At 37.5% G+C, this 26,510-nt stretch overlaps 1 protein-coding gene across 1 annotated transcript in view; it reads right to left on the bottom strand.

The window, feature by feature from the left end:
* RHEB (Ras homolog, mTORC1 binding) overlaps positions 1-26,510 on the bottom strand; it is a 47,842-nt gene that overhangs the window by 6,547 nt on the left and 14,785 nt on the right. The window contains exons 2-4 of the mRNA XM_063100271.1: positions 16,291-16,362; positions 12,720-12,787; positions 7,343-7,425 (exon numbers count right to left, since the gene is read on the bottom strand). Coding sequence (XP_062956341.1) covers positions 7,343-7,425; positions 12,720-12,787; positions 16,291-16,362 — 223 coding nt within the window. The remainder of the gene's footprint in view (positions 1-7,342; positions 7,426-12,719; positions 12,788-16,290; positions 16,363-26,510) is intronic.

The raw sequence follows: 26,510 nt of genomic DNA, 5'->3' as shown, positions 1-26,510 counted from the left end.
AGCCACATACCCTTTATAATCTCCCTGAGTGAGGCTAGACCTAGCGATTCACTTCTAATGAACAAAACATAGCAAAAATGGTGGGAGGTCACCTCAGGGGTTAGGTTTTAAAAGACTGTGACTTCCATCTTGCTGGAAATTCTCTGACTCTTCTTTTGTGCTTGCCATGATGAAGAGCCACCTGGCAAAGAACTGGGGGCAGCCTCTGGCCAGTGAGGAACTGCCAGCCTCAGTCCAACAACTCTCAAAGAACTAAATCCTGACAAGAGCCACATGAAAGAGATTGGAAACATCCTTCCCCAAATAAGCTTTCAGATGGGATCACAGCCCCAGCTGACATCTCAATTGCAGCCCACAAGAGACCCTGAAGCAGAGGACCCAGCTAAACCATGCCCAGATTCCTGACCCACAGAAACTATGAGATCACAAATGTGGATTGTTTTAAGCTACTAATTTGGGGGTCATTCATTATGCAGCAATAGATAGCTAACACAGAGTTTCACTTAAAAGCAATTAATCTCTACTACTGTCTCCAAATATTTCCATTTTAATCATGTAAAAGCAAAACAACATGAGTTCTGTGTAAGTCTAACAGACTACATTAGGACCAATGGGTGGATATTAGGAGGGCAAATTTAGATTCTATTTTAGAAAGAGCAGAGTTTCTCTAAAACAGCAAAGAGCTCTCTTAGAATGAACTAAAGTGTTCAAAGCAAGCCTGGAAGAAATCCAAGGTCCATTCCACCAAAGTTCTATGTATTCATTTATTCTCACAAAAGTATACTAATAAAAGTTTAACATGCACAATAGAATCTCTCAGCTGACCTCTACTTAAATGACTTGCTAGACTGACAACAGGTTGAATGGTCGAAGCCAGCAGTTTTCAAATCGTTGGTCACTGCCCAGAATTAAGATGTATTATCAATTTAGTGGGTTTTTTAAAAGTACCATTTTAAAAAAGATGAAATAGTGCATTACATATAAGAAAGGTAACAGTTATATAACAATTATTTACAGAACATTTATACTATATTAGGTATTATAAGTAATCCAGAGATGATTTAAAGTAAAAGGGAGAATGTGCATAGGCTATATACAAATACTATGTCATTTTATATCAGGGACCTGAGCATCTGTGGATTTTGGTATCTGCAGGGGTGGGGATGGGGATCCTGGAACCAATCCCCCGCAGATATGCAGGGACAACTAGGTCAGCTTCATTTGTTCCCAAACCTGTTTATGCCAGTTAAATTCATCATAAAGTCATAATTTAATTTATAAACTTCTGAAAGATGAGGATAGATAGTTTTTGTTTCTCTGAAAACTAAAAGTTGAATGCTGTGGATTGATCTGCTAAAAACACTGCTATGCTCCTTAATAAGGTGTGCCAAAAGAACTGAAAAAGACTGGTGGGAAAAATCACACAAATCTGTAAATAGCTGAGACTGAGACTGTCTCACGAGTATCTCACTCTAAAGAAACTGAACTGGAAATATAGCTGACGCAATATGGGTATAGGTGACACAAGAAAGGGGGAGAATACCAATGAGCAAACCCATATTCAAAGACCACTGATGACCAACGCCCTATTTCAGAAGATTAGTGACCGAATGTACATTTATGCTATAAAAGAAAACACTGGAGATTCATATCACCTTTCTGATTCTTTCCATTAACCAATGTTTTTAAGTAACTCTCCTGGACTGCCTCAGACAAGAGAGGTCTTCCCCTCTATCAACATGTCTAATTTATAGCTGACAAACTGAGGTACTGCAAAGTAAATGACTTGTCCGAAACTGTTAGTGGGCATAAACAAAAACCCAAATGTTCCATCTCTCAAATCTGGGTTCTTTTTCCATTTCTGGGATGTGTTTTTTGCTTTATGTAGTTGTCAGAGGGAACAGTTCTACAGGGGCTTTATGATACAAAGGAATAATCGAAGACTTCTGTTTTATATCACAAAATAATGAACAATGGTCATAATTCAGGTAGAGGCTAAATTCGATAAAAAAGAATAGGTAGTTCAAATTGGCTTACTGAGAAAGTTTTTGTAACATATTTTTTGGATATTCACAAATATTTGTGTATTCAGCATATAGGTTTCTAAAAATCTAAACAAAACACTGCTCCGCTCTTACTCCCTTCATGTTTCAGATTTATTAAGAATGCTCACTAAATTTAGACCAAAGTAAAACACACCTATTTCAGTAAGGAGAAATGTGTTCATAACTTGCAAAGGTACTACTGAGATGACATAGCAAGGTTTTTGTCCCCTGCTTTGCATTAAACCATAGTTTTCTCAAATATATAAGGTTCTTGCTGAGCAAGTTTTCATGTATTTTTTTGGTGGCTGGCCAGTACAGGGATCGAATGCTGGACCTTGGTGTTATTAGTACCACTCTAGCCAACTGAGCTAACTGGTTAGCTAGTTTCCATACTTTCAAATGTAGCTTAATGTATTTTTCGACTTGATTCTTGAATGTTATCTAATCTCTCCCCACCAAAAAAGAGATTAAAAAAGGGAATCAATTGGATGCACTAAGAAAATTTTCAACCCATTACTTTTAATTCTTTGGAGTCACAATTTGTAAAGTAACCAATATTAATTATTTCTTAAAAATCACATAGAATAAAATTACACTATAATGAAAAAAATGTTTAAATAGTGTTTTTCAAGTAAATCAGTGAAATAATGGGAAATCATAAACAAATCTGATCTCACAGCACTTATCAGATCCTTAGAATCTACTAAGCAAATGAGAGCTGAACATGTGTTATGTGTGCAATTTTAAAAATATACTATCAAAATTAGGAAAATATTTGTAACCAATATAACAAAAAGGACTAATGGTTTTACTATTTAAAGCGTTCCTGTAAGTCAATAAGAAAACTATCAAGTGGGCCGGCCCGTGGCTCACTCGGGAGAGTGCAGTGCTGATAACACCAAGGCCCCGGGGTTCGGATCCCATATACGGATGGCCGGTTCGCTCACTGGCTGAGTGTGGTGCTGACAACACCAAGTCAAGGGTTTAGATCCCCTTACCGGTCATCTTTAAAAAAAAAAAAAAAAAAGAAAACTATCAAGTCCCCAAGTAATAAGTAGGCAGTGGTTTTATGCATAAAATCCAATCCAAGCATTGTTTTAGTGACAAAACTATAAATACATAAATACATCAAGGCTAACCAGTTAGCTTAGTTTGTTAGAGCATGGTGCTGATAACACCAAGGTCTAAGATTTGATCCTTGTACCAGATAGCTGCCAATAAACAAACATCAGAGAGGTAAACAGGTATCCTTCTATTATTGAACATGGGGTATTATATTGCTATTTACTGTTTTCAAACAGTAGGTAATGTGGGAAAATGTATATTATATGTTAAGTAAAAATAAAAAAAACATAAAAAGTATAAAACAGCATTCAGAGAGCAAATGTGTTAAAACAATCCATGCAGAATAAAATAAAGACCAGAAAGAAACATAACAAAATATTCACAGTATCCATGCTTGGGCAATTAAATTGAGAGTGATTCTCCTCATCCTCCCCCTTGCTTTCTCTTCTTCACATTTCCCCAATTTTCTGTAAGGAACACGTGGTTCTGGTACTCGGTTATGATTTAGGTGTAAGCTTTCTCAGGGAATGGCAGTATGGGATCTGTTAATAAGAAAGGCCATAGTACTTAAAACACTTTATAACTAGACCGTAACACCTAAAGTATGCTTCCCTGTCATGGAGAAGAATGATAAATAAAACATTGACAGAGCAGCAGACTGCCATTTCATTGGCAGTAGAGTGTGTAGTGGTGAGGAGCCTACACACTGTCTAATACGGCAGACACCAGCCACATGTGGCTACTGAGCACCTGAAAATGTGGCCAGTACAACGAAGACACTGCATTTTAAATTTTGTTTAATTTAAATTAATTTAGGGCTGGCCCGTGGCTCACTCGGGAGAGTGTGGTGCTGAGAACACCAAGGCCCCGGGTTCGGATCCCATATACGGATGGCCGGTTCGCTCACTGGCTGAGCGTGGTGCTCACAACACCAAGTCAAGGGTTAAGATCCCCTTACCGGTCATCTTTAAAAAAATTAATTAATTAATTAATTAATTAATTAATTTAAATGGCCACACAGAGAACAGAGACAGAACATTTCCATCACTACAGTAAGTTCTATTGGACAGTGCTGGCCCTGTTTGTGGAATCTGAATATTCCACAATATAAATGCCAGCTCCGTCACATACCATCTATAAAATCTTGTCTTATGTAAAAGTTATTTTATCTGCTAGTCACTTAGTTTCTTTCTATGTAAAGTGTGAAACAAAATAATGAAGAATTGTTTAGAGTAACAATTAAAGGAAGTAATGTATTATGCAGGCAAAGAGCACAGCAAACTCTCTAACATATCATATACACTCAATAGATGCTATATATTTCTGCTGTAGACTGGATGCCCCTCCAACCTCACTGAGGCTTAATTCCCAGTGTTAACTGTTGAGGATGGGAAATTCTATTATGGTAATTGAAAGGTGGGTCCTTGAAGACATATGATTGTAGGAACATGCCTAGTGAATAGATTAAAAATAGTGGTCATGGGCATGATTCTGAGGGCTTTAAAAGGAGAGTGAGTAACGAATTCTCTCTCTGCTTTGCCATTTTCTGCTACGAGACTCCCGCGTTGCTGTAAAGCCACCACCAAACCCTTCACCAAATGCATCCCCTGGACTTTGGACTTTCCAGCCTCTGAAACGGTAAGCAATAAATTTCATTTTCTTTATAAATTACCCAGTTCCAAATATTTTGTTATAAGCAACAGAAATGGACTAATACTGAAAACTGGTACCAGAGAAGTGGGGTGTGGCTTATAATAAATAATTGAAAATGTGGAAGTGGCTTTGGAACTGGGTGTTAGGCAAACGTTGGAAGAATCAGGAGGACTCAAAAGAAGACAGAAAGACAAAGGACAGTTCTGAACATCTTAGAAACTGGTTACATGGTGGTGAGCAGAATGCTGATAGAAATAAGGACAGTAAAGGCCATTCTGAGAAGATCTCAGATATAAATGAGAAGGGACTTACTGGAAACTGGGGCAAAGATCACCCTTGCTATGAACTGGCAAGGAACTTGGCTGCATTCTGTTCATGCCCCGAAATTTTATGGAATGTGGAACTTAAAAGTGTTGACCTCAGAGTATTTGGCGGAAAAAATTTCTAAGCAACAAAACATTCAGGAAGCTGCATGGCTACTTGCAACAGCCTATGCTGAGTTATGGCAGAAAAGGCATGACATAAAACCAGAATATATAATTAAAAGAGAAGCAGAGTGCAAAGATTTGGAAAATTTGAAGCCTGTCCATGTGGTAGAGAAGCAGAGAGCAGTTTTCAGGAGAACAATTCAATGGTATACGACCATTAGCTAAGGAGATTAATGCAGAAGAAAGGGATGGTCAAGAGAAGGGAAAAAACGCCTTGAAGACATTTCAGAGATCTTGAGCGCTGCGTCTTCCATTACAGGCCCAGAGGCCTCGGGAGACAGAATGGTCTTGAGGAACAGGCCCTAGGCACCCTCCAAGGGCTTGCTGCCCAGGGCCTCCTTGGGATGTTGCTCCCCATACCAGCACCCCAGCTGCTTTGGCTACTCTAACTGTGGCTAAATCAGCCCCAGGTATGGCTTTGGAAAATACAAGCCAAAAGCCTTGGCAGTGTCCACGTGGTGTTAGGTCTGCAGGCTCAGAGAATGCAAGAGCTGTGGAAGCGTGGGAGCCTCCACCCCAAGTTCAAGGGATGTACGGAAAAGGCTGGGGGTGCAGGAAGATATTGGTCACAGGGGTGGACTCACCACACAGAGTCTTTGCTAGCGCGATGCCAAGAGAAAATGTGGGGTTGGAGTTGCAGCAGAAAAACTCCACCAAGGCCTTGCCTAGTGGTGCTGTGAGGGCAGGACGACCATGGAGACCCCAGAATTGTAGAGCTATCAGTGTGGAATGCCAGCCTGGGAGAGCTAAAGTGTGGCCTGAGACCACAAAGACCACAGGAATGGAGCTGCCCAAGGACTTGGGGACCCAACCCCTACACCAGCATGCAGAGGATGTCACTCATGGAGTCAAGTACGTAATTCTCCAGCTCTAAAATTTGATGTCTGTCCTGCTGAGTTTTGGACTTTCTGGGACCTGACGCTCCTTTCTTTGGCCTATTTCTCCCTTTTTGAACAGGAATATGTACCCTGTGCTTGTCCCATCATTGTACCTTGGAGTAGATAACTTGCTTCAATTTCACAGATGGGACTTTGAGACTCTGGACTTTTGAGTTGAAAACAAGTTAAGACTTTGGGGAAAATATGAATGTATCTGTGTGTGAAAAGGACATGAGTTTTGGGGGGGTGAGAGGTGGAATGCTGTAGATTGGATGCTCCTATGGTAACTGAAGGGTGGGGCCTCGAAGAGGTGACTGGATTGTAGGATCATGATGTACTAGATGGACTAAAAATGGTGGCCATGGGCATGGTTCTCTCTCTACTCTGTCATATTCTGCCATGTGAGACCCCTGGGTCACTGTTGCCACCACCAAGGCCTTCACCAAATGTGCTCCCTGGACTTTGGACTTCCCAGCCTCTGAAATGGTAAGCAATAAATTTCATTTTCTTTATAAATTACCCAGTTCCAAATATTTTGTTATAAGCAACAGAAACAGACTATTACATCTACCAAACTTCCTCCAGTGACACTGATATTTTCAAAGACTAGTGTCCAGAGGTCTGCTGCTACATACAGCTAGCTAGCTCTGTTCTAGTCACAGACACAGACCACTCCTTCCCATGACAATATATGCCATCCCCTGACAACAGAGATGACGTATGAAACGCACGGCTAGAGGAACCAAAATCCATTCTTACTAATAGAAACAGTGGCTCCAATTTTATGTAATAAAGTGAGACCCTATTACTGAAATAATTGTATTTCATAAATTCAAAGGATAAAATATTCAACAACCAAAATCACGATATTGTACTAGAAAGTCTATTCCACATTAATGTGGTAAAAACACAAAGTAAAATTAATTTAGGCATTTCCCATTTCAATTAGCAGAAAAGTTCAGATCATGTTCAACTGGTATCTATCTAGGCAGCTTGAGGTAAGAAACAGTTTTTATTCTGTCAGTGTAACAGAACATCTATTGGGACACATTTTCTACCCTTTACTGCCTGGTTACTCCATGAGAAAATCACTAAAAAACATTTAGACCAATAATTAAGTCTAATTATACTACTACCTGCAGCATAATCTTTTAAAAGTGTTAATGCTGTCCATGTGTAGCAAATAAACTCAAGAAAGAAGCAGGAATCTTACCTTTTGATTGATGTAACAGAATACACAAGAATATAACCATTAATATCTATGGAGTATGTCTGAGGAAAGATAGAATATTCATCCTGTAGAAGAAAAAATAATTATGTTTGAATAATATCTTCATACAGCATAATAATCTTTAGCCAAAGTTTTACAAACTACCTGGAGAAATCAAAGTAAACACAAAGTGGATTTCAATATTATTCCAGACACAAAGCCCCACACTGAAGATTTAAGACGTTTGGAGGTGAAAATGTACCTCAAACCGATATTCAAAAATGACTCTGATTGTTCTAAGACGTGAGGGGGAAGGCTGATGACCTCTAGAATTCATGAATAAGGGATGGAAAGAATGCAGAAATGACTGGTTCTGTGGTCTCTTATCAAGGAACAAGCCCCATCACATTTCTTTTATGGATGAAAAGTCAAGAATTTCTCACACCTCATGGGAAATCCTACTGGTTTACTCCATAATTCTGTATTTTCATATTTGAAACTGACCTAACCTCTGCATGTCAGTCACAATGGACCAAGTATCAATCTACAGGGAGGTAGAGGGTTGCCACCAGCATTCGAGAGTGAGAAGGGAAGAGAATCTAAACTCTAGACTTGGCTGGTCCAAAGGCAGTGAGTTATCTCAACTGATTGTTCTCAGTTACAGATCAAACTCTTCCTTCTACTCTTTCTCCCTTTCTCAATACTACCCTGACTAGTCTTAAAAAAACAACAACACTAGAGTCAATCTGTGCATCTAGACTTTCAGGGACCAAAAGAGTTATTTACTGAGGAACTTTAGGAATTAAAAACAAGGGCACACATTATAAAACAGTGTATTAGTCCCTAGTTTTATAAAGCAGCTTTAGGTAAGCAGGTTAATATAGCCTTTAAATAAAAATAAAAAAAAATAAAAATAAAAAGGCAGCTTTATGAAACTTTGCTTTAGATACAGAATTATTAAAGCACATAAAAAGTTCTGATGTCAGTGTACTTTTCACTAGCACATGCCACTGTCTGGCACAAACATTTCACTCAGTTGAAATATAATTGTCAACATACCACATACCACAAGCACTATTACAGAAAAATCACATCTTGCCACCATTAGATCAAGTAGCAGTCTCTGTCAACTTTGCAAACCCACAGTATGGCTATAAATACTGTTTGTGATGGACCAGAATGACTGCCCTATGTATGATGAAACTCTTAAAAAAAAAAAAAAAAGTTAAGTTTTAAGTTTTATTATCAATTCTTTGACATCATAAATAAGATTAAAAACAAAATTCCAAATGATTTTGGTCACCAGCTCAGCTACAGTAGGTTTAAAGTTCAAATTACCCTTTCCCTCAAGGGAAAATGAGGAAATAAAGAGTAATCACAGTTAAAAGCAGTGTGCAAAAAACAACCACTAAGAAGACATAATGGTGGAAAAGACCCCCAGCTGCAACAGCAACCAGAAAAAGACAAAATTCCTAAGCATAAACTTAATAAAATAAAAATATATGATCAAATGAAGAAAATCTTAAAAACACTCCCAAGAGACAAATGGAATAGTGTGCTGTGGTTTTAAGCAAAAATATGCAGAATCACAAGGATTTCCATTGATTAATACTAAATTAATACATAAACCTAACACGATTCTAATAAAAAATATACTGTCTGAGAAACAATAGTAATTGCGAGGGCTGGTGAGTGAAAACAATAAAGCTACAGAAATTATTAAAATAGTGCTGTACTGGCTCATAAACAGAACAGACTGAAAAATCTAAAAAGACCCAAATCGATATGGGAATTAGATATGTGGTAAATATTGGCATTTCAAATAAAAAGGATAAAAAGTAACTCTCAGCAAAATGTTTAGGGACAAGTGCAGAGCCTTCCAGGGGTGGATAGCTAAGTTCGATCTCTAATTCACACCTTGGAAAAAATGGATTCCAGATGAATCAAAGATTTAAAGATGAAAATTAAAACAATGTATATAGGTAGATGGGAGAATTAAAAAAAAATCTATCACTTTAAAAAAGATTAATAAATTCAACTATGTGTAAATGAAAAAGTTCTTCATAGCTGAAAATGTCTCAAACAAAAACCATAAACAAAAGACAAATTGAAAACAAAACAAAACCCTGAATCTCAAATCATATACAAAATGCTAATTTTCTTCACATATTAAGGGGTCTCTCAAATCAACAAGCAAAGACCAACCACCCAATCGAAAAAATGGCAAGGTACATAGACAGGATAATCCACAGAAAAGGAAATACAAATGTCCTCAAGCATATAAAAATAGGATCAAAGCCCCCCATAATTATTAATACAGAGTAGGCAACTTTTTTTTTTTTTTGATAGCTCACATCCCTACCCCAAAATTCATTTAGGGTACATGCTCTCATCTCAAAATTAAACTGAAACAAAACAATTCATGCAAACTAAAAATAATCAACTTGTATTTAACCTATGTTCATCACCATCCCTAGCTAGACAATTAAACCACAGTGATACATACATATATATATATATACACATATATACATATATATATACATATATACATACATATATATATATTCTGATATAAACTACTAAGTAAATAGCCTTGCTATATTATATATTGCTATGTGGCAATTTATTGTGTGCAATTTTACTCCTAATGTGTGTAAGCTAGTGAATAAATTTACTATACGTTACTTTTAAAAGAATTTGCCTCTTAATCATCTTTTCTTACTACTATCACTCAACCCCAGAATTAGCCCATTATGAATCCAATTTAAAAACAGCTCTTAGAGCAGTAAAGAGTTTCATTCTCATCTAGTTTTCTATGGAATCAGGGTGGAACCATGTCAGGAGGAGATGCCTGTGTTTCACCATCATGAATTTTAAGTACTAGCAAAATCTTTTATTTATTGTCTCCCAACTGTGAATATAACCTTTCAGAACTATTAGCTGCAATGAGAACAACTTATTCAAAGTAGATAAATTTGGATATATTTTGTGCAAAAATTCTCTAAATACTATTATCCAGTACTAACAGAAACCAAAGGAGCAGGACAAGAGAGCTGGTAATCTAGCCACTTGTCACAATGCACATCATGTACTCAACTCCCTAAAATTTGACTCTTTTTGTTTCATTATTTGAAACTATATCATTGAAACATTTTAAAATGTTTGATGCCCAAACGTACTTTAGAGCAAAACAGTACCTCAGAGGAACACATCTTCTATTTTGATAAGGAGAGCCAATATAAAGAAATTTTCTCTCTAGAGAAATGTTTTCAAGCTCTCCAATGATTGAGAACATCTTTTCTACCACCACGCATGGCTGCTAACTTCACCTGAGTTAAAATGCCAGCATTGCTCTAGCTTGGGCAGCCTCAAAGAACGAACACATCCTCTCTAACTCCAACGTTAATAATCCTGTGAAGGTAGATACCGAACACCATTTTATAGATGAAGACTCTGAGGCATAGAAAGTTTCATTCACTTCTTAAGCCAGTCACTGGGTGAGAAAAGCCAGGGTTCAAACCCAGACAGTATGACTCTGGAGTGCACATTGCAAAAAATTATGAAATATTGGTTCTCCTACTGGACTGATATAGAATGTGTTTCTATAGTAATAAATACTACATGTAAGCAAATTTATCAATTTATATCTTCACCCCCACTTTCCAGGAGCTTAAAGAAGATTCCAAAGATATAAAAGCAATCCAAACTCTTGATAATGTCAGAGCCCCATATAAACGGAATGACTGTATTTGTTTGCACAGGACACTCTTGAGTTCACATCTGTTATCCCAGCATAATTATTGCTAGCACCCCCCCACACTCTAAAAGTATCTAGGTTTAGGCAATAAATATATAGTCACCTTAACTGTGAAAGAAAAATGCAAACCCTAAGCAGCCAACACAATTTCCCACCCAAGAGGCTCTTCTACACCATTTTCCAAGACAAGCAGTGCCATGTGTGCCATCGTTCCCCAACAGAGGCTGCTATTGCTCCCCTTGTTCTATTAAGGCCCTAACTTACTGGCAAGTGGACAGGTACCCTGTAAAGGCCCAGGATGGCTCTGCTCTAATAAAACCATCAAGATGTCTTATTACTAAAGCATATTATATCCACCTCTGGGTGGGAGTGTGTAGGGTGAATGAGGGTACACCATACAGTTCTGTGTACAAGCTCAAGGAGACATACACATTGATTTACTTTCTTCAAAGCTTCCAAAATGGAACTTCAGGGTTTCTCCAGTGCTAATATCACTCAATGCAGCTATTCTATTTTTTCACTAAGAGCTCACACTTTCCTTCTATGTTCATTCAAGACATAAAGCAGGGGCTGGCTGGTTAGGTCACTCGATTAAAGCATGGTGTCAGTGACATCAAGGTCAAGGGTTTGGATCCCTGTACTGGCCAGCTGCCAAGCAAACAAACAAAATAACCAACATAAAGCAGCGGGAATTCATCCCAAACCCACAGGACATGTCACATTATTCTATGCCTATTCCAATTACCCCAGGTTCCAGAAAAAAGCCTCCATTTAACACAGCAGACTGGATTATACTACACTCACCCTTCTGGTAGTTGAAATCTCAGCTTCTTTACACTCCCCACCCTCCAGTGAACAGGGATAAATTCAGTAAAAGTGGGACTGGGTACCACAGTAACGGGGCTGACAAAAGAGCTTTATTGTTTCCTTCAAGTATACTCATTTCTTTCCCCCCAGCTTCCAATCAATTCCTCTGGCAATGCATCCCACACATCACTGCTATATTAATTAACCTATGAATATCCTTGTTTTGGAGGTAATTTAACGTTTGGCAATTAACTACTGTCTGGCAAGTCAAAGCAACATTCCTTAATCTAATAATCACTCTCAAATCCATCCATCATATAATCTAACTTTATAAACTAAAGGCAGCACTCAAACTAGGTCTGGGACTCCAATCAAATTGGTGTTTTATAGCCCAAATCAAAACAAGACCAACTCATTTCTGTCCTATACCCTTTTTTACGGCTTGCCCCTGGAAAAGACTTTTGCTCTTAATATAGGAAAATATATATTTCAAAGGAAGAGGAAGCACTAATATGATTCACAACCGAATTAACATTTAGAAAATGGAAAATCACAAATAAAGATTAAATGTTAACCCTCATAATGTTAAGAATATATTTAAAACAATTCCAAAGTAGAAAAACAAGTTATGTGAAAAACTGCCATAAATGTCTTAGAAGACAAAGTAGACAGCAGACAGCCTATTAATCTACAGTTACTGCATATTTACAACACAAGGGGTTTTCTTGGCACAGCTGTTGTGTTTCCGCATCAGTGCTAGGACCAGGACTGTCATATGCTGGATGAGATTCGGAGATGCCAGAGGTCACTTACTTGCCCAGCTGTGTCTACAAGTTGAAGATGATATTCTTGTCCATTTACCGTGATCAACTTTGTGAAAGCTACAGGAGAAAAGGGAATTAAATATTAGTTAAAAAAAATTAACTCTAGACCACTTAGAGTTTAACAATGACCACCAATTAAGCACAAAGTCCCTAGTAATCTCACAAAAAGTCCAATGAAACAAAAAAGAACAAATCTGTGAGTTGTACAGATTCCCACCTATTTAAGAAACACTTTGGCTGACTGACTATAATAAAGCTTGAATCCTGAATAAATTGGGTAAACCTTGAATCTTTTTCAAAGTAACTAAAACTGGGTAACAATTGCTACCCTATAATAATTTGAATGCTCTGTGGAGAATCCATCCTCTTGTGAAAAAGTGAAATATACTACTTAAAATCTGAGATCTAGAATGAACCAAAAACACAAAAGTTTTCCATTAAGTTATAAGAAGTCTGGTGGCAGAGCACAAAGCGCTAGTATTAATTGAAATACTAAGAATTTTCAGTACATAAAAGAGTTAATTTTATTGACAGATAAAACAGCAATGAAACAGATGTTCTGTGTTGAAGCCTTCAATCCCGCTAGCATAAGCAATTTGTCACAATTTCTTTTCCCTAACAAGGGGTGGAAAATCAGACTCAACTTCTGGAAAAGTCAACTCAGAATTCTAAGGGGACCAACTTCAAACAAAGACAAAAGAGAAAAGAACTGTTAATAGTAACAGATATTAAAAAGTAACTATCTGGGTCCGGGACCTAGACAAGGAAATGGAACAGATTTCTTCTCAATTCCTGGCCCTAGGCATCAGCCATCCTGACTCACAATGAGTCTTCCAGTCTCCTGGCTGGCCAGCCCATGTGATTACAGCCAGCCAGCAGAACCTAGTCCTTGCATAATGGAGAGGTCCTATTTTGTCCCAAAGTGGAAAGGCAAAGCAAAAACACACAAACGGAAATTATGCAAGAAAACTCTAAATGATGAGAAGAGACAGATCTTAGCTGAATTACAACGGTACTTCAAAAAGTTCGTGGAAAAATAGAATTAAAATACGAATCTTTCCATGAACTTTCTGAAGACACCTCATATATGAGTTCCACAGGAAGAGAAAAGATGGTCAAAAGAGAAGCAATAATCTGAGAGAATCATGCTGGCAACATGCTTTTCTTTTCTTTTTTTTAAAAGATGACTGGTAAGGGGATCTTAACCCTTGACTTGGTGTTGTCAGCACCACGCTCTCCCAAGTGAGCTAATCGGCCACCCCCATATAGGGATCCGAACTTGTGGCCTTGGTGTTATCAGCACCGCACTCTCCGAAGTGAGCCATGGGCTGGCCCTGGCATCGTGCTTTTCTAATGCAAACAGGGGTAGCAGAAGTCAGGTGAGCAAACATTACAAACCAGACTACATAAGCCAACCACTCGCAGTTTATATCATTCTTGTACCCTTTCTGGAAATTAACACTTTAAATAAACCAGATGAAAATTGAATCAGTATATTTCAAGATGGGAAATACCCAATATAACCTGTTTTATTAATTCCAAGAAAAAATTCTAGTGTATTTTTTCACACTGTAACCCTCTAAACTTGGGGTGCATCTTGTACTGCTGGAGCTTTCAATCACAGAGGGCAGTCATAATGCAGCTGTGTTAAAACCTTCCATCAGGTATAAGGTCAAAAAGTACTTTTTAAATCTGATGAAAATTATGTAAGAAACATCGGTGAACAAAATAAAACCAGTGGCCTTCAATCAGAAATAAGTAACTGTGGTTATGAAGTATAACATAATTATTATGACAAGATTATTAGAACAAAACATCATTCACTCATTTAAGAACTATTTCCTGAGTGCCTATTATCACCAGTATCATTGTTCTAGGTATTTGGGAGTCCCTGACACTCAGTGAGCTTACACCCAGTGAAAACAACTATTGTTCTATGAATAAAATTCCCAAATAAGCCTTACTTTTTTAGGGGCATAAAATCCTAAATTGCTATGTATAGCGAATATTACGGCCAAAATCATGGTTTTCTTACTCTTATTCCAGTGGACAGATAACCAAACTGTTTATCTAGCATTCAAATTAATCTGCTCCTCACACTTGCTTATTATTCTACGAGTGACCAGCTAAACAAATCAATACAACAAATCAATACAGGATACAGTCAGGACTCCTCCCTGCTGATACTGGCAGAGGTAATTTTCAAACATGGGTCTTCCCAAAGTTAGTTTAGCAACCAACAGGTTTCTTTGTCTGCCACTAGCAAACCGGCACACAAAGGACAGCCAAATATTTTAAGCCAGGGGTGAGCAAACTTTCCCTGTAAAGGGCCAGACAGTAAATATTTTAGGCTTTGTAGGCCATATGATCTCTTGTAACTATTCAACAACTCTGCCATTGTAGAGCAAAATCAGCCATAGACAATATGTAAAGGAATGAGCATGGTTGTGTTCCAATAAAACTTTATGCTGAAACTTGCATTTCATACAACTTTCACATGTCACAGACATTATTCTTCTTTGGACTTTAAAAAATATAAAAACCATTCTTAGTTCTTGAGCTGTACAGAAACGGGCAGTGGGCTTTTCTGGCCTGTGGGCCGTAGTTTTACCAATCCCTCTGTTGTAAGCCAAAGCACTTAAGTGTTTTTCTCATAAGCTTCAGGCAAGTGAACTCCATGAACCTTGTTGTTATAAGTTTATGAATCTAGCAGTTAAGTCTGCTTCATGTCTAGATGCCAGTCAGGTTTTGATGAATCCCATTTCTTAATCTGTATGTTCCCGGTGACAAATCCCAGATAAGCCCTAATCTCAAGAATCTCCGAAGACTGGTTCTAGGGCCTACCAGGGGTTCTAAGATAACCTGAAACAAGACCAACTTCCCCAGATGGAACTGTTTCAGACTCTCCTTAATGATCCCTGGAATCAAGATTTGTCTCATGGTCTTAGAATCCTCCTGAAGGATTCTGACACCATGGATTGAAATTAAACAAAAGAAAGTCTGTGACTGGTTCTGGTCTTCAGTGCTTTTTTCTGCACATGGCCTGAGATGCCAACAGGCTTTCTGAGTCAAGATCTTTTTAATTCTGCCTACTGGTCACTGTACAATCTCAGAATAGCTCATTTCTCCACAGCCTTCTTTCAAGTCTTTACGACTGAAAGGGGTTGGGGAATAGGGGGAGTGGTATAGGGATCTGGGGTGTTTTCATTCTTTTCAAGCTTGGAATCCCTAAAAAGGGCTTCTGCTGAAACAAGGGGGGGGGGGTAAGTCTGCAATCTCTATTCCTGTCTTCTTGAAGCAAATTCTGGAATATGAAGATTCCAGTACAGGTCAGGTTACTACTGGTTTGAATAACAATCTTTAGCTAACAGGGGATCTAGACACCGAATGAAAAATCATTCAGTGAAAGTGGTTAATGCTTTTTTTGGTAATGCTTTTGACCCCAGTTGGAGATATATAGATTTAACCAAATACCACCAGTAATCAAAGCCTATACACAATGGCTATTTGTAGGCAAAAAGAGGCTTCTCAGTTTATAAGTACTTGAAAACAATACTTACTGTTTTCTATGGTTGGATCGTAGGAGTCAACAAATTGGCCTTCAACAAACTGAATCGTCAATGAGGATTTCCCTATAAAAGAGAACAACAGCTCAGTATATATTGGCATATTAAGGTAAAAAATTTTAATTCTATTGTTTTACAAAAAGACCACTCTAACAGATGAAGAAACTGAAGATATTGGGTCAGAAAACACTCCTTTAATTATCATTTGAGTAATTTCAAAAAACAAAATAAATTTCATTAATTTGCTTTATGAAAGGGCTTTAAGCTTAATTAAGCTATTATTAATCAAACACTTCTGTGATAACAAATATTACTGACCAAACACATCACATACCCTATTAAAGGTAAACTCTTCAAATAAGATCTAAACTAAGCTAATTTTAGTTTCCTTGGGTGTCCTTGAAATCTGGTTATTTAATTTTAATATGGAAATTAATTTTAAAAAAGATGTTTCTTTGTGCTCTTTCATATATGGCTGTTAGAAGTACAGTTTTTAAAAAGTAATCTGAAACTACATAACAAGTCTTTATTTTAAAAACTCCTTGAAGATAGAAATCCTGTCTAAATCATTCGGTATTAAAGGCCTAGCAATGTCTAGACAATTAAGAAATGTTTTGGATTTCACAAAATCACCAGTAATAATTAAGCCCATGTATTAACCAATCAAGAACTAGAGCCCTAACTTCTCACCTCTGTATCTGTTACCTAAATTTCTACTGGAGGACTTCAGCACAGGGTTCATACCCTATGAAGAAGCAGTGCAAGAACACAGTCCAGATTATTTTACCACCAAGAAATAGGAAGTAGTCCTTCCCTTTCACCCCCAAACACTTCCTTCTCTGCTGTGTCCTCAGAACATTATTGAACACATGCTCCATATGCTTGTCGTACTTAACTTTCATCTCAAAAAGACATGCAGTGAGAGCAAGGGGGAAGGGGCATGGTCATACCAATTGTACATGCCTGGGTTTAATTTATGCTTTCCCCTCCTCCAAACCATGGAGAGGTAGTTCACAGATGGCACATGTTTTCACAAAGGCATCCCCCATATACACGAAAACGAAATTATTTAAAAGTTGGCTTGAGAGTAGGAGCTGCTGGGAGACAACTAGAAAATCCACGAGTTAGCAGACCTATGTATTCCTGACCGGCAGCTTGACGATACTTCAAAGTGTCTCTAGAATTACTAAAACATGCAATCATTCTCTACAATGTGGCCTATATGAGCTTTTGAAAATCTGATGTTACTGCCCTGCCTGAAATCCTAATTGCAATTAGAAGAAATTTCCAACTCCTGACCATGGCTCATAATACCATGTCCTCCCTACTCTCGCTATCTCTAACCTCATCTGCCACTCCCCCGGCTCCAGTCACATCCCTTCTGCTCCTGCCAAGTTCCTGCCTGCCTTGATCTCTTTATTCTAGCTAGCCATCCCCTCAGATCTTTGAATGTATAACTCATTTTTGCCATTCTGGTCTGAGCTCAAATGTCATTTCTACAGAGAAACCTTCTTTAAGACCATCCTACGAAGGTAGCACCCCTCACTAACAAACACTCTCATGGCTGTCCTATTTTATTTCTTCTTAGCACTTGAAATTATCTGAAGTTATCTTCATTTATTGGTCCACAAGACCAGCACAGTGCCTGACACACTATAGACACTCAGATTTCTGAACAAAGGAATGAAATTAAAGTTCAGACCTATGAAGATCATATGCATCCATTCAGATACTACAAAAGACCTCAATTTTATACAAATGAAATAAGAACCATAGGTCAAGAGAAATTAAGAAACAATTCAACTACTAGATACTGGTACCCAATCATGGGCCTGCCTGTGATAAGGATACAATAGTAGTTCAGGAACTCCATAAATTTCAAATGGATTGTGTTCAAGAAACCTTGTTAAATATGCTAGCCTGTAAAGAATTTAACTCAAAATATAGCAAGACTTTTTGTCATAAAAATAGCAAGGAAAAAACTCTTTTATGTTAGCAAAACTTTAAAAAGTTAAATAATTTTTTTAAACATTGAATGCTACTGCTTGAAGCAAAAGGAGTTTGAATGGAAAGAATTAAAAAAGAAACTTTGTAAGGGCTTTTAAAGAGTACTTCTGGCACTCTGGAACTTTTGATATCCTCAAGTAGGTAGGATAAGGGTATAGGTGTGGGAGTGTGTGCTTCTTACAAACGGAAAAAAAGGGAAGGAAGAAAGCAGAAAATTTCTTTCCTAACGATAAACGGGCAAGAGTTACAAAGAAAAAAGGGGATTAAAAAGATTTCTGTAACTTTTTATAAGTAGAACTAGATAAAAAAAAAAAAAAAAAAAAAAACAGCTAAAGAAAGGTATCAGGTATGATATTCAGTATGTGATAAGCTCCCCAGGCAGTGGGAAACTAGTTGGAAACCTTGATGTCTCAACAGCCTTACACTGTAGGAGTGAAGGAAGGGAACAACAGCCTCAAGAGTTATCACATGAAACTTAGGAAGCCATATCCAAACTGAAAAGAAAGCAGTACACATTAAACAAGACAGCATGAGATAAAGTGTAAAAGTAGACAGATAACAAGTGGACGTTTTAAAAATACAATTATTGTTACAAATTCAAGGAGTTCCCCATTTATATCATAAAGGGAATAAATTACTTGACAGGCTAAATTACCATTTAACTGGAAAACTTAACTAATCATCCTGGCAAAAGCAGACAATACAGTCTAACCAAAATCACAACACAGGCCACTGTTGTCTTCATGAATAGTAAACTGGAATACCAGAATTTAAAACCTTATTCTTTAGGACATAAACTAGTTGTCTCAATCAGATTGGCCCCTGGGAGAAAGATATTATTAGCAGAACTGGGACTGAAGAAAAGCTGGGTTTCCCTTGGGTCTCTCCTCTCTTGGACTCTCCCCTAAGGGGAGATCATTAATTATTTAAGTCAAGAAGGGAATAGGAAGGAAGTCTACATTTGCTGACATGATACAGCTGTTTTTTGCCATTTCTATGAAAAAGAATTATTAGACAACTAATGTTAAAACCTTTACAAGTCAGCATTGAATGATAATCTTTGTAAATAAATTCCACTGATCATTTTTCAAGTGTTCTCAGCTCTGGTTATTGTAATATCTAGGTTTAAGCAATCCAGCTCTGACGAACAAGTTTTTTGTGAAGTTTGCTTGCAGCTACAAAAAGGCATTGTAGATCTCCAGCAAATTATGTTCTTTTCTATGATCACCTTTTAAATTTTTCCCTTAATAACTTCATACATTTGCTTTGGCTTTTGTCCTTAGCAAATTCAAGTCTGAATCACTAGTTATTTCTTGAAGATGTTTCAACAATAACCATGCTCTCAGAGGGCTTATCCATTTGTTCAACCTGAGGAGACTCAAACTCCAGACCAACTGTGGAGAAGTGTTACATGAAAACAACAAAAGAGTGACTAAAGTGAAGAGCAGAACATACCCAGACATGTTTATCTGCATACAAAGACACAAATCACTCATTTTATGACATATGTATAAAAAGGTTTGAAAAGAATATATCAGTTCCCAATTAACTTCCAATCCAAAAGCCACCTTAACTTTATTATTCTGGGCAGCTGGCCAGTATGGGGATCCAAATCTTTGACCTTGGTGTGGTAACACTGCGCTCTAACCAACTGTGCTAGATGGCCAGCCCTTAACTTTAAAAACCATAAAAGTTATTAAAAAAAAAATTCTTCTGACTCTTACCAGGTAAAAATAGCAGTTATATGTCTTTTTTGCAATGATAAAATGGCACAGTAAGTTTTTTCACCAATTTTCACTATAGAAGGTACAAATATTCTCAAGGTTATGGACTGAATCTCATTCTTTGTGATTATTGCAAACACCGTTTACACAACTATTTTTATAGTTTTCAGATTTTAAGCTTGTTTTCATGTCTATTCTCCTAAAAAATCTAATTGTATATAACCCCCCCCAACCCAGCATTCATTGGAACATTTGCTCCTTGGGATATGATGGGGAGGAGCCAATTTTCAATCTACCAACTAGTCTACCAAGTCATTTGGGAGAAAGGGAACTGATGTAATATATCTGGGAGAGAACCCATTCTGAGGACTGCTTTCATCTTCACTCCAGTTTCTTAATATCACTTTAAGGGACACTGATGTCCATGTACACAAGCTGTCTAACAGCTTAGCCTCAGAGCCTATCAGTCTCGCTACCAGTAATCATCTCCACACCTCTGAGCACACCAGGAAGCGCTGGTCACCACCCAGACTGCTCCTCCTGAAACCTGCATCCGCCTACGTAACCAATGGACCAGGTATACTCCTAGCTCTCTTACCACCTAATACAGACCATTTCTGGAAACAACATTTCCAGGGATTGTGACCTCACAGGTCATGAAATCAATATACTGAGCCATGACCCACACTACTTTTAAGAAATAGGAACATCAGTGTAGACTGGAAATAGTAAAGGGGTTGTGAAACTCCTGTCTCAGTTATACACACATTATGACTGGGTCACAACATAAAATATATTTCTTACTAAGGGCTGCAGTCAAAAGGGCTAGCTACTACTCCAAACTGTCACCCTGAATCTCCAATCTCCATGGGGGTTCACTTCCTTCCCTATCCAGCTTAAGCCCCAAGATAAATCATTTTCTACTACTCTTGTCAGGAGCCTCCAATTTCCTTTCTCTAGGGCCCTTTGATAAACCATTATGATCTTAATCTAATCAATTGCCTTTGTGAGCCTATTGAGCTTAGCTGAAGAAAAATTCCACAACTGCCTTGGCTTGTGACCTTTCCCTCCCCGTCCTATCTTTTTAGGAATACTGTGTGGCTCCCTTTTCTCAAAGTGTGGGCCCAGAGGCTTAGCACCATATTGTAACTTGTTACGCATGCAAATTCTTGAGCCCCACCCAAACCTACATGAGAAATTAGTATGGGAGTATGAATAAGCCCCCCCATGTGATTCTGCTGCACACTAAAAGAACTACCACCCTCTGGCAACAAGTTGAAATATGATCATCTATGATCAAGATACACCTCCAGCCTCCAGGTGTTTCCTTATCCTCCAGGTCCAACCATCAGCTCAGATTATAAGCATTTATTATTATTATTTTTTTCTATAAAGATGACCAGTAAGGGGATCTTAAACCTTGACTCTGGTATTGTCAGCACCATGCTCACCCAGTGAGCAACCGGCCATCCCTATATGGGATCCAAACCCATGGCCTTGGTGTTATCAGCACCACACTCTCCCGAGTGAGCCACAGGCCGGCCCCTCAGATCATAAGCATTTAAAGAACACCTAATATGGGCCAGTCTCTGGAGATACAGCCATGATTAAGACACGCTGTGGGGGAGGCCCTAAATTTCCCAGACCACCACTATCCTCGGGGTGAATGGAGCTCCCAAGTTGAGTGATGCAGCCCCGGCTGCCTTACATTGTCTTTCTTACATGATCACCACCACTCCAGGGAAGAGGCTGGCAAAACCTCCTTTCCACCAAAGCTGTTCTATCCCTTTGTTTTCTAAATTCCACTCCCTCCTAATCTCTAAACCTTCCACCTCCTCAAACAGTTAGACATTTTTAGGTTCTCTACAGATTTATTCCATTCCATGTGGTTTGTTATAAAGGTATCTCTGCAACATTTAAATATATTTAAGAATCCAAGGGGTTAGGTATACTGACATGTTCTTCTTTTGCTCTCAGTGCTACAGGAAGATCTCACTGGGTGCTACATGCTTGACCATGAAGATGAGTGCACCCTGCAGAAAACGATCTCAGCCATGTAAAGCTCCACGCCACTAACCTAAGTTAAATGCACCCATGGGAATGCATGTGTATCTGTGTGTCCTGCAGAAATTTGACCATAATACCTAACAAAAGGTGTGGAGATTCTGGTTTGAGGAACCTTCAAAGAAAAGGTCAGGTAAACAGGGGCTAAAGCTCTGGAGGCAATTAAGGAAGAGAAGCAGCTCTTTAACTTCACAAAAGAAATCAAACATCAATGAAACCTGCAGAACAGAACTGAAGGGATACAGTTGAAAAACTACTGGCTGGAGGCCAGCTGTGACTTCTGGATGTCTGTTTCCAACTTTGACAGAAAGCAATTTGGTTTGTTCTCCTCTCCAAATACCCTGGAAATATATATGTTAGACATTAACTTAAACTACTTCTAGTTTCATCATTGATAGACAGAACCGCTTTTTGTACACGATTATCTCCCTAACATGTCTTTCTTTCTTTTAGTTCGACCTTCCAACAGCTGTATTTTTACAGTTCCACACTTGATATTCCATTCCCAATCCTAAATTTTCAGAGCTCTGATTATGGATTAATTCATCCATTTACTCAAGTATCTGTTAAGCCGTTATTACATGCCAGGCACAATTCTAGGCACTGGGATACATTCTAATGGGGAGAAACATTAAAAATAAGCACAACAAACACAATAAATCAAAGAAAATCTGGGTATCTATTCCTTGTAAACAAAAGGATATAACTTAAACAAATACCATGACTAAAGAACAAATGTATTGAAGCAATGATCAACGGCTATTAACACCACAAAAAGAGAAATAATCAGATAATCTGACTTTTATGTGCAAACACAGACTGGTGAAGCAGTTTTAAGTGGGGAGGGAGGGGGGAAAACCACCCAAATCCAATCAAACTGCTAGATCTATTTACCTATTTACAGGAAATGCAGGAATCAAATGAACATGTTAAATATTATAAGGATACAGTAGCAAAACCCAGATTCTGGGTAACACTTCAGGATCCCCCAAAATCAAAATTTTTAGAGGTGGGACCTATACTTCAGTATTAAAATTTATCCAGTGATTCCAATGTGCAGCCATGTTTGAAAAACAGTATTCTAATATTCTAAAGCAGTGCTTCTCTAATGTTAAAGGACAAAGGGTTCATCCAGGTACCTTGCTGAAGTGAAGATTTTTAATCCATTAGTTGGATTTTTCCATTTCTACCAAGCTCCCTGGTGATGCTGATCTCCAGACCACACTTGGAGTAGAAAAGTTCTAAAGTTTAGAATACTGGTTTCTCAAACTCAGCTGTACCCAGGAATCACCTAGGGAGTTCCAAAACCTACTTCCTGAATCTCACCCCCAGTGATTCTAATCTAATTGGTACATGGTGCAACTTGAGCACAGGGAATTTTAAAAGTCCCCAAGTAATTCTAACATGCCACAGTTTGTGAACCACTTCCTTAAAGCCAACATGAAGGATGACAGAACAAAGAGACTGAAAGAACCTGTGCTCTTGAGTTGACTGGCCACTCGATTAACCTCTAGTCTTCTATTTACGTGAGTTAACTTTCTCTACTTTTAAGCCAGTATGAGTTAATCTGCAGTCAAAAGCATCCTAATTGACTATAATATTATTAACTGTATTATAACAATGGAACTGAAAAATTTAGTATCTTCCTATGAGGATCAGTCAGATCATTCCTCTTCTATTTGATAAATTTGTATTTCACTATGATAGGCATCTTCGTCCAATTCTCTGCTTTAAGAACCTTTACATATCACTTTAGACTCCACACCCACTCTTCAGAAAGAGTTCAGAAATAAAATCCCTTAATCAACTTAGGTCTTTGTTAAAAAAAAAAAAAAAAAAAAAGCATCACTGCCTCCTAATAATAACTGGTTTGAGTGATCCTCATAGGAAGACGCCAGAGCCAGAAACTTAAAGAAGCAAGGAAAGTAACTCAAACATGAACCTGAACTCCAAATTCCCAAACACATGAAGAATTCCATTACTAAGGAAAACACCCATCAAAATAATTGGAACAGATGAAGTTAATTTATAAAGATCTGCAAAGCCATTAACAAAATGTTGAGTTTCCAAAGAGATTATCAACAGCATAACTTCTAGTTTTTAAAACTTTGAGCCTCAAAATCCTCATGCATTGTGATGATTAAATGAAACCACAGAAATAAAGCCCAGCACCTGGCACACACCACATTTTCAATAAATGGTTATTAAGTTCTAGTACAGCATTCCCAAAGTCAATCAAGCTTTTCCTAAATTATGATCAACACAGAGAACCTTGAGTCCACAAACACTGACTTAAGTCCTTCTCTACATGTAATTCTGTAAATGATTTCAGTATAATATACCTGATTGACACCTACAAGGACCCAGTAATCTTAACAGGAGAAAAGCACTCAAGAAAAGTAACAGCCCCTTACCCCTCCAACCCTGATTTGAAAGTGTCTCTAAAAAAAAGCCAAACTGAAGATTTTCAACTTTACCCTCTAATAAAAGCCACTGAAGGTTTTCCAGTCAGGAGGGGACATGAGAAGATAAAACAGTAGGAAGATCAGAATGAAACTGTGAAAAATGGACTAGAAATGAAAACTGGACACTTTTTTTAACCCACTTTAAAATAGGTGCTTATTCAATGTTGTACCCCACATGTATACATAATATAAATAAATAAATAATAAATAAATAAAATAGGTGCTTATTACAACCCCCCCCAAAAAACTGGAAAAATTAATCTCTAAAAAAACAAACAAACAAAAAAAAAACCCAGAAAATCTTAAGAAACAAAGTATGTACCTGACTTCAAGATTTACTAGGAGTCTATAATAATCAAGAAATTGTGGTATTGATATAAGAACATAGATTAATACACAAAATAGACTCCAAAAATAGATCTGTACATTTGATCAACTGATTTTTGACAAAGGTACAAGGGCAATTCAAGGGAGAAAGGAGTCTTTTTCAAAAAAGGTGCTGAAACAACTGAAAGTCGACACAAAAAAATGAGAGAGAGAACCTGACCATACCTGGCTCACAGCCTACAAAAAATGTACAGGATCGAAAATGGATCACAGACCTAACTGTAAAATCTGAACTTATGAAACTTCTATAAGAAAATCTGTACTATGAAATTTCTATAAGGAAATCTTTGTGACCTTGAGTTAAGTGAGGATTTCTTAGGTATAACACCAAAAGCACAATCTATTAACAACAACAAAAAAAGTAACATATTGGATTTATCAAAATTAAAAACTGCTCTGAGAAAGACTCTTGATAAAGGCATGAAAAGGCAAGCCACAGATCTGCAGAAAATATGTGCAAAACATATTATCTGACAAAGGACATCTATCTAGAACATACGTAACAAACTCTCATAACTCAACAATAAGAAAATGAATAACCCCATTAAGAAAGTGAGCAAAAGATTCAAACACTTTAACAAAGAAGATAGTCAGATGGCAAATAAACACAATAAACAATGCTTAACATCATTATTCATTAGGGAAATGCAAATTAAAATCACAATGAGATACTACAAACCTAATTAAAATTGATAAAATAAAAAATATTGGCCATCCCCGTGCTCATGAGGATATACAACAACCAATACTCCCAACTACTGCTGGTAAGGAGGTAAAATGGTACAGCTGCTTTGGAAAAAAGTTTAGCAGTTTTTCTTAAAAGTTAAGCATACACTTATCACATAAGCCAGCAAACCCATTCCTAGGTATTTATCCAACAGAAACGAAAACTTACGGCCAAATGAAAACCTGCATATGTATGTTTATAATGGCTTTATTTATAATTGCCCCAAAGTGGAAACAAACCAACATCCCTGAGCAGATAAATACATTATGATAAATCCACACAAAGGAAACTACCCAGCAATAAAAAAATGAATGAAAAATTGATATACACATGTGTTATGCTAAAGTAGCCAGATACAAAAGCTCCATCATGTATGATTCCATTTATTTGGTAATCTGGTAAAAGACAAAACTATAGGGATGGAAAACAGAAGGGGGGTAAGGGCTGACTAGAAAGGGGCAGACAGGCATTTTTTGAGTTGAATGAACTGTTCTACATCCTGATTGTGGAGCGGTTACACGACTGTATTTGCCAAAACTCATTAAACCCTACACCAGAAAGGACAAATATTCTGTACGTTAATTATACCTGAAGTTAAAAAAGAAAAAATCCTTACTCTTACTTCATACACAAAAATTAACTAGAAATGGATCATAAACCTAAAATTAAAAGCTAAAACTATCAAACTTTTAGAAGAAAATCTTTATGATCTTCAGGTAGGCAAAGATTCCCTACATAATACAAAATGAAGGAGCCATAAACAAAAAACTGATAAACTGGGCTTCATCAAAATTAGATTTCTGCCCTATGAATCACAGGAAAATGAAAACGGTAGCCACA

Source organism: Cynocephalus volans, chromosome 6 (assembly GCF_027409185.1).
Source record: "Cynocephalus volans isolate mCynVol1 chromosome 6, mCynVol1.pri, whole genome shotgun sequence".
Classification (NCBI taxonomy): domain Eukaryota; kingdom Metazoa; phylum Chordata; class Mammalia; order Dermoptera; family Cynocephalidae; genus Cynocephalus; species Cynocephalus volans.
Note: the sequence above shows the minus strand (reverse complement) of the source record. Positions and strands in the feature narration are given on the sequence as shown.